Raw genomic sequence first — 9,762 nt, 5'->3', positions numbered from 1 at the left:
ATTTGGCCCGTCGCTGCTACACGGTAAAGCCACAAATTTGGCCCGTCGCTGCTACATGGTAAAGCCACAAATTTGGCCCGTCGCTGCTACACGGTAAAGCCACAAATTTGGCCTGTCGCTGCTACACGGTAAAGCCACAAATTTGGCCCGTCGCTGCTACACGGTAAAGCCACAAATTTGGCCCGTTGCTGCTACACAGTTAACCACCTCTTTCTCTACATTTTTCTTGTCTTCTTTCAGTTGCTCTTCAGTCACTTCTTTGAGGACTACATTTGCTTTTTCATTTTCAACCTTCCAAGTCTTTACTTCCTCTCTAACCCTTTGTTCCTCTTTGCTCACTATTTCCTTCAGATTCTCATTTTCCTTTCTTGCCACTCCTAGATCTTCCTTCATTGATTTGTCATATTTTGCCAATTTCTCCTTCAGCTCTTCATTTTCTTGAATCAGTTTCTTCTCCCTGTCCTCTAAATTGTGAACCCATGATCTGAGGTCCCTTTGTTGTTCTCTGTTCTGCACCTCCTCCTCATCTCTGCTTTTCACTTTTCCGATCCACTTATCCAGTTTCCTCTCCATAAGCAAAATTCTCTTGTAAATAGCCGACTCTTTCCTCGCGAATCCCAAAAAACTTGCACAATCATACCTTCCATCATCACTGTCATCATCAGCACTCTCCATATCCGTCTGTTTTTCCCTCCTTTGTGATCCAATTCCTCTTTTCTTCAGTGTATTCCACCCCAAATCATCCTCTCTTCCACTCATCTTACAACCATTCAAAAATAGGAGACAGAACCACAGTGTACATCACCCAGGTCCCTTGTAAACACTACTCTAGGCGCCATTGGAAACGGTGCCGATCAGTAGGGAACTCGACCGATGCATCTTCCTCTCTTGGTGTCTCAGCTGTGTGTGTGTGACACACACACACACACACACACACGAGGTGTGTCAGAAAAGTTCCAGGACTGATGTCACAAAAGATTTATTTTGAATCTAAACTACAAGTTTTCCCCTTTGAACTAATCCCCCTGGAGTCTAATGCACTTTCCCATCCTTCTCTGCCAGGCTTGCATGCACTCCTGGAAGAATTTTTCCAGGATCCTCCGCTGCGCCGTCGTCACGGCCTTTTTGATGTTGTCCACGTCTTCAAAACGGGTCCCTTTGAGGAAAAAATCACACGGAGCCAGGCCGGGTGAGTAGGGAGGTTGCTCCAGCAGCTAGAGCCTTCAGTGGAAGAGTCCGACGTTGCCAAGGCCGAAGAAAGCAAGGCAGTCAAAGTCCAAAGTCAAAGTCATGTTGATCGCATTCTTCGATGTGAGGGGCATCGTCCACTGCAAGTTCTTGCCACAGGGCCAGACGATCAACCAGCATGTCTACAGAGAGATACTGTGGCATTTGCTTTGTTCAGTGCGCAAGAAGAGGCGAGAGTTGTGGCAGGACAACTCGTGGCTGCTTCACCATGACAGCGCGCCTGCTCACAATGCCCTGAGCACCCGACAGTTCCTGGCCGAGAAGAACATCGCCGTGCTGGAGCAACCTCCCTACTCACCCGGCCTGGCTCCGTGTGATTTTTTCCTCTTCCCCAAGCTCAAGGGGGTCATCAAGGGGACCCGTTTTGAAGACGTGGACGACATTAAAAAGGCCATTACGACGGCGCAGCGGAGGATCCCGGAAATATCCTTCCAGGAGTGCATGCAAGCGTGGCAGAGAAGGATGGGAAAGTGTGTTAAACTCCAGGGGGATTAGTTCGAAGGGGAAACCTTGTAGTTTTGATTCAAAATAAATCTTTTCTGACACCAATCCTGGAACTTTATAAAAAAAACCTAAGCACATATAATAAGAAGGTAGAACAGAGGAAGAGTCTACTTTACTTACCAGGTTTAGTCTTGTCTCATTGCAGGACAAAGATTCAACACTTCCTACGTGGTGCTCAAGTCAATTCCTTACAGGAAAAACAGTGGTGCAGGTGAAAGATTAATAACATACTGCCATTTATTACATAATTCATTTGAATATGATGCAGTGTACATAAATAATGTGAACATACTGTACAGTGATAAAATACGCTACTAATGCAAAATATAAGATCATGATTAAAAGAATATGTTCTTACAACAGGCACAGACACCCCTCACATAATCTAGTTCCATGTGTAGCAAATATTAGGATTACCTTTGTCATGTAATATACACTTAATTTTAATTATGTTTGCACAAAGTTTGTGTTTAGATTTGAACACGTCGTTGATTAAATATTAAAATCATATTATTAAGATAGATATTCAAGGAAAGCCTTTCTTTCACATTTTGCTATCATTTATAATACAACATGTTACATTATCATTGTATGTGACCCCATTTCCTACAACAGCAGACTGGGGAGTCAAAAGGCCACGCGGCCATTTGGAAAAGTGTTCTTAGGCAATGAGTAATGGATTTATATAAAGAAGAAATATATAAACACCATTGGAACATTACTGAACACACAAACAGGATTATTTAACAAGTAAAATATAACAATTATAAAATGTTTCAGAACTGAGCGGCAAAACCGAATTTAGCCATTGTAAAAATACCTTCAGAAATAAGTATTATTTACTTAACCTGGCAGCAGCGACGGGCCAAATTTGTGCCATGATATAAACCCCCAAAAATAGATGATGCATAATCTGATCACAAATGCTTTGATATATATTATAACATGAGGGATGATTTTTTATCGTTTGGAGAGACCATTAAAAAACATGATCCCCGCTGCTACCGGGTTAAAAATCAAGAAGAAAATATTATGAGTAATGGTTAAGGCAACTGAGGAAGTAGTTATATATTAGGTGTGTGGAAGGGGTAAGCAGGGATTGCATGGTACAGATGAGATGAAAGCAGCAGTTGTGAAAAAAGGAAAGCTCACAAGAAAATGCAACAGAGTAATGGAAGAGAAAGATGGAAGTTAGGCATAGCTAAACAGATTGGTCAGGGAAAGTAAAGAGAGAGTAGATGAAAACTGGGAGGAAAATATCAGCAAAATGTCTTGAAAGAAAGGAAGAAAAAAGATATATAGGAGATTGTGGAACTTGCAGGATAAAGGGGAGTGATAGGGAAGGAATGAGATACAGGAGGTATGAAAGAGTGTGTGAGAGGGAAAAGATGTGACCAGTATTGAAGTAAAGATTAGTGTAGGTGCCATATCTGCAGAGAGAGGGAGAGCAGTTAGATAGAGGAAGCAATAAGGAAGTGAAAAGTAGGAAAGGTCCCTGAGAGTGATGACGTAAACAGTAAAAATACTGATATGGAGATTGAGTTGTTGAGTGGATATTGGGTAAATGTAGTAATGGGTTTGTTGGATAAATTCAGATACAAAGACACAGCCAAGAATTGGTTTACCAACAGTGGTGGACGAGTGGAACAGTCTTGGCAGCCCTGAGGTGAGTGCCAATAAGATTTAAGAAAAAGTTCAATAAATTCATGGATAGTGAAGTTAAGTTTACAGGAGCTGCCTTATATAGAGCTGCTGGCCTCTTGCAGACTCCTGATGTTCTTATGATGTTAATTCAAAGGAAGCATTGAAACATGGAGGGAGAGGTGACTGAGAGAGTACAAAAGGAGAGATGGTTAATGAGTGCAATGGAGATTTATAAAGAAAAAAAGTGTGAACATGGGGGTAAAATTTTTTTTTTTTTTTTTTATGTGTACGCCTATAGTGCCAGTAGGCTTTCTTCAGGGGCCTGGAGGGTATTGGCCCCAGCCCGTCATGGCACAGGCAAATGTTTATAGTGGCGCCATCTTCTCTTTAAGAAATATTGTCCTCCCAACTGTCATATGTATCAAAGACAGACATGGAATGTAGCACAGAAATCACAAATATATGCAGTGTAAATGAGCTATATAAAAGGTGCAAGTGGTGTCATGATGGAATGGATAAAATAATAAAATTATATGTGAGGTTTGTCTGAGTGTAACAGTGAAGGGAGTGGATTGTCGAGTGATTGCATGGGTGAAGTGTGCTCCGAGATACATGTAACTCAATTTACGCGAGTTTGGTTTACGTGTTTTTGAAATAACGCGTGGTCCAAAATCCAAATAAATGTTTAATTTACACATTTTTTTTCACTTATATGTGATATTTTATGGAGTGGCCACCAGATGTTTCACACAACTGGACTCACGCCATGCAATACACAGCTGAGCTCAGTTCTTCCCGCGCGCCACTTGAACAACAATACAGTACCCACGCTGCCACGCTACTCATCAACAACAACACCCTCGCTGCTGTGCTACCACGAGGGGAAGGGCAGCCAGAGGAGGAACCACGAGAGGGAGAAGAGTCAGAGTGATACAGTGGGCAATAAAGGTACAAACCTACCTCTTGTTTGATTTACTATGGTTTTTTATTTACGCGATCTCTTCAAGGACACAATACTCGTGTAAATCGAGTTACTTGTATTTGAATATGTAATGAAAATGAATGAGGATGACTTGGGAAGGTGGTACATGAAGGCAAGGTCCAAGCAGAAGGTGCCAGGTGGAGACCATCAATAGAGTGGATAAATATTAGAGAGGAAGAGTTCGCAGGCTGTGGAACAAGTGTGGCGAGAAGGAGTGCTGGAGACACGTCTGCTGTGACCACCCCCTTAAGGGAACAAGGGTGTTGGAAATAAATACAGATAGAAGTCAATGGAGATGTATAGGTTCAAGATAGGCTGGATCATATTTTACATAAAGAAAATAATTTCCTATATAGTATTATATAATCACAAAAATAGAAGCTAAAGTGAAAAAAATATTACCCACAAGGATATTTTTTTACATTCAAGCTACAGCACTGGTAGACTTTCTTGATGGGGCGTGACTGTCAGCCTCAGCCCACTAGTTGAGACTACAAGGGGCCAGATGGCCTACACATGGCAGCTCCTGAAGGTGTGTTATTCACCGAATACTCTTCCCATCCATGAACACATCTAACCTCCATTTAAATCTCTAATTTTGTTAGCCGCCTCAACTACATACCTGATCAGTTTGATCCACCCACGTATCCATCACCCTGTTCATGAACCAGTGCCTGTTTCCTTCCTGATGTTGAACTTATCTAACTTCTACAATAATTTTATAGATTCACTTTATATTGGGTTATGCATGATGCTGCTTTTAAAGTATTTTAGCATTTGTTCTCTCAAATATAAAGAGATCCTTCTTCCTCCCTTAATGCTATGTTTGAAACATCCAAAAATACTTTGAACTGCAACATTATGCATAGTCGTGTGTTGAGTAGAAAATATTTTTTGTGACCTTTGGTCATATTTTTGTTATTAACCCCTAGAGGCCGGGCGGGTCTGAGGCTTGCCTTACACACTCTCAGAGCATTTTTGCTTGAGCTCACAAGTTTTCCACTTCAAATTAATGAAAACTACTGAAGCAGTACATATATTAAAATGACATTCCTTACTTGAATCCTTCTGCATTATGCAGAAACAACTGGTTTCCTCGGTGTCTGATTCATTACGGTGAGGTCATGGAAAAGTATTTTTCCCCCACCACTACCATGTCTGACTGACACGTGTCCAAGCGTGTGCGCAGTCAAGCCTTTGGCTCCTCATGTCAGTCATTATTCACTACAATACAGTGATTATTTAGCCATTAAATTTTTGTTAGACCGTCTCAACCTGAAATCTTATGTGGATGTGGTTTGATGTTTCAACACTAATTCTACTAAAATAATTATTTTGTATATTTGTGATCTAGATCATTCTATCAAACATTATTTGTTTTTGACTGGAGAAACATCTGGTGGTAGCAATGGATAACTTTCATGCACAGGGACCTCTCAATTTATGTGAGTATTGTGTTCCTGGTGAGCTTGAGTAATGCAAACACTTTTCCCATACTATAGTGTTATGTGTTTTACGCACCAACTCTGGTGCCCTGCGCATTATTGATCAGAATCAGGATCAGTGTTACCTGCTTGTGTGTGTGTTTACCTAGTTGTGAAATATAGGAAGTGAGCTATGCTTGTGTGGTCCCGTCTCTGAGTCTCAATTGGTCAAACTTTGTTTTAAAGTCATTTATGTTTCTGGATTGAACAACATCTTTGTCTAGACTGTTCCACTGGTCGATGCATCTATTGAGGGAAGCTGTATTTCTTATATCTTTCAAGCTTTTTCCCTTCATCACCCTGAAAACTGCAATCATATCACCTCTCTCTCTTCTTTCTTTTAAGGATGAAAGCCCCAACTTTTCCAGTCTTTCTTGGTACATTAAGTCTGCCTTGGTGCTGCTCTCTGGATTCTTTCAATCTTGTGTATGTGCTTCTTTCTGTGTGGGGACCATCTTACTGCTGCATATTCTAATCTTGGACGAATCACGGCTACTATCAGTTTCTTCATCATCTCTTCATCCATGTAGTGACACGCCACTCATGTTCGTCAACATCTTGTACGTTGCTCCAACAATTTTGTCCACGTGTTTTCTGGTGACGGAGTGTCCTGGACCAACACCCCAAGGTCTTTTTCCCATTTTGCCTTATGGATATTTTCCCTTCCCATCCAGTAGCCCCATGTCGATCTTTTAGGGCTGGTGCCCATTTCTAATACCTTGCATTTCTTTTCATTAAATTTCACTTTCCACTCCTGGCTCCATTCATTAATTATGTCGAGATCTTCCTTCAGCCCTTTCCAATCCTCCTCCGTTTTTATATCTACCTTGATTTGTGCATCATCTGCAAACAGGCTGGTATACCTGTTTGTCCCTTCCACCATGTCGTTTATGTAAATCAGAAACAGTACTGGTGCCAGTGCTGAGCCCTGTGGAACTCCACTTGAATCCTCCCTCCACCTTGACATGCTGTCTTTTATCACTGTTCTCATCTGTCGATCTTTTAGGAAGCCTCTTGCCTACTCCAGGAGGCTCCCTCTTAGACCTCCTGTATGCTTTAACTTCCCTAATAGCCGCTTGTGAGGTACCTTGTGGAAGGCTTTCTCTAAATGTAGGCATACAGAGTCTGTCCAGCCGTGTCCTTCTTGTGTCACATCAATCACCCTCAGCAAATTGGTGACCCATCACTTTTCACTTCTGAATCCAAACTGGCCATCACTCAGAGTACCTACTGCTTCCAGATATTGTGTCCATCTGTCTTTCAATATTTTCCAGTCTTCTGGGACCTTGTTTAGTTGTAAAGACTGGTTAAATATTCTAGTGAGGGGCTGAAGTATTTGCTGTTTAAGTTCTTTCAATAACTGTGGAAACATGGTGTCAGGTCCTGTTGATTTGTTCGGCTTGAGTTTGTCCAGGTACTTTTTCACTTTGTGGTTGCATGTTGTGTCAATTTCAAGGGGGGATCCCCCTCTGTGGGTTAGGGCCCTCAGGAATGGTACTGACGTTCTTAACCATGAATATGGATGTGAAATTAAGGTTGATGTTGTCTCTGAATGACCTATTCAGCTTTTTAGTGGCTCGGTTGGTGTGATGCCCTGACGACTTCATTCTGAGAGCCCAGGATCGATTCCGAGAAGTTGCTGTACATTTCAAGATTTTTCAGTGTTATTGCAGTTTTTCTAATGAAGGGGATTGATGTTTTCTTCTCGGTAGAATTTTCATATGTGCTTTGAATTTTTTTAATTCTATATTATGGTGCTCTGCTTCACAGCATACAACAGAAGCAAAACAGAGACAATGCTCTTTTGTTCACTCCAGACATTTAGGCTCATGGATGGAATGATAACAGGGCTGCCCTTTACTGAGAAGTAGCTCTGAGCCCCCCATTGCCGAGGTACTGCCACTGAATACCCAACGTCTTTGAAGGCTGTTGATGTTGAAGACTTCTGAAGTTCATACATTGTTATTGTTTCTCAATGTTTTGTAAATGTCTATGATGTTATCAGTAAATGGTTAGGTGTGATATTTATAAACATAGTTTGGGTATGATAAAAAAAGTATAATTGAAATGGCTACTGAAATTGAGCACCGATTGGCTAATATGAAAATACTTGTTCACATGACGAGTGACTTAAAACAAAAATGAGTGAGGGTTGCCTGTGGTGCCAAATACTTGCTACATTCCCCACCTTTAGTTACTGAAATACTTGGTTAGTAAAGTTTAGTTTGTATCAATATTTATATAAGAAACCTGCTAATATGATTTCTTACTACAAAGACAGCTTTCTTAACTCTACTAATACCTTCAATTCAAAATATACATTCTAAACAGATACTTCACAACACTAAGGACTAATAAGGTGGTTGCTGTGGGTAGCCAAGGCTCTGGGAAGTTGGGTGCATTACCTGCTGCTGCTGCTGTTGTTGTTGTTGTTGTTGTTGCTGCTGTTGTTGTTGTTGCTGCTGCTGCTGCTGTTGTTGTTGTTGTTGTTGTTGTTGCTGCTGCTGCTGCTGCTGCTGTTGCTGCTGCTGTTGTTGTTGCTGTTGTTGCTGTTGTTGTTGCTGCTGCTGTTGCTGCTGCTGCTGCTGCTGCTGTTGCTGCTGCTGCTGCTGGTGTTGCTGCTGATGCTGTTGCTGTTGCTGTTGTTGCTGCTGTTGCTGTTGCTGCTGCTGTACTGAACCCATAGGACGCTGCAGATGAGACAGCAGGGTTCCCCCTTGCCCAGGACCACCAGGCCCGGCTTGTGTGGCTGAGGCAGGCCCCCCACCCAGCATCATGCGTTGTCTCATCATAGGGTTACTGGTTGGACCCATACCCTGGCCACCTGGACCCATTGGTTGCCCTCCAGGTCCCATTCCTTGCCCCCCAGGGCCCATACCCTGTCCACCAGGACCCATACCTTGACCAGGTCCTGGCCCCATGGGTTGCATTCCTGGTCTAGTGTAACCTTGGTTTGCACCCATCATACCCATGCTACCATTGGCACTAGGACCCTGGAAGGAAAAGTAGAAGCCACAATTTGAAAATGCTTCACTTTACACGTGACAGGGAAAGTCTTATCATAACACGCTTCATAACTGTGAACAAATAATATATAACTTGAAAAAAATGAAGAGGGATAAAATTATCTTGCACTAAAGTCTATCATCTCACGAGAGAAAAAAACACCATTAATGCTAATTGACTCAGCTACCTCTGAAGTCCTGTTTCCTATGGCAATTTCCCCTGATGCAGAGGTCTAATCAGAAAAATCTTCCCTTCCCCTTGCTCATACACTCTCTTTAACATTGACCTCTTCTACCCCTCGCCACAATCAGGGTACACAGGATCCACCTTCAGGCTCCTGTATTTGCCAAATTCAAATTGCTAGTATGGGATTTTACTTTTTTTTTTATATATATAAATAAAACAAGTTTCTTCCACCCTAGAATATTCTTCCCAGAACTCAGAACATACATAACATGTCCTGGGATATTCTCCTGGAAACACAGGATGTATACAAACATGTGCTAGAGTTCCAAGACAAGTTAAATATCTCATCTCCACTCAACAAACACAAAGAAAGGGACCCCCAGTCCCAAATTGATAAATTCCATTGAAATAACGCCTCTGTTCAGTGAAAATTCCATTTAATGCAAATTACTTTGGAGCCTATCTATGAGGGGCCAGTAAAGACTGACTATGCAGTCAGTATGTAGTAGCATCTCATCCTCTGAGAATTCATCCTTGTACATTTTTTGTCAGGGTACGACCTTGGAAGCTCTTCTGCCATGGCCATCCCCTGGTGGGAGCTCCTAGGAGCAGGCGTCGATGAAACAATGATGATGATGATGACTTTGCTTAATTCCTTCCACATTTTTATGTCAATAAAGGTATATTTAGTATTAAGTTTTTACCTCC

The 9,762-nt window shown here is 41.8% G+C and overlaps 1 protein-coding gene across 1 annotated transcript in view; it reads right to left on the bottom strand.

The window, feature by feature from the left end:
• Positions 1-7,350: 7,350 nt before the first annotated feature.
• LOC127002326 (mediator of RNA polymerase II transcription subunit 12-like protein) overlaps positions 7,351-9,762 on the bottom strand; it is an 83,732-nt gene continuing 81,320 nt past the window's right edge. The window contains exon 37 of the mRNA XM_050868145.1: positions 7,351-8,855. Coding sequence (XP_050724102.1) covers positions 8,214-8,855 — 642 coding nt within the window. The 3' untranslated portion in view covers positions 7,351-8,213. The remainder of the gene's footprint in view (positions 8,856-9,762) is intronic.

The sequence above is a fragment of the Eriocheir sinensis genome, chromosome 23 (assembly GCF_024679095.1).
Source record: "Eriocheir sinensis breed Jianghai 21 chromosome 23, ASM2467909v1, whole genome shotgun sequence".
NCBI classification, from domain to species: Eukaryota; Metazoa; Arthropoda; class Malacostraca; order Decapoda; family Varunidae; genus Eriocheir; species Eriocheir sinensis.
The sequence above is the reverse complement of the archived record's forward strand: the minus strand, read 5'-3'. Positions and strand labels throughout refer to the sequence as shown.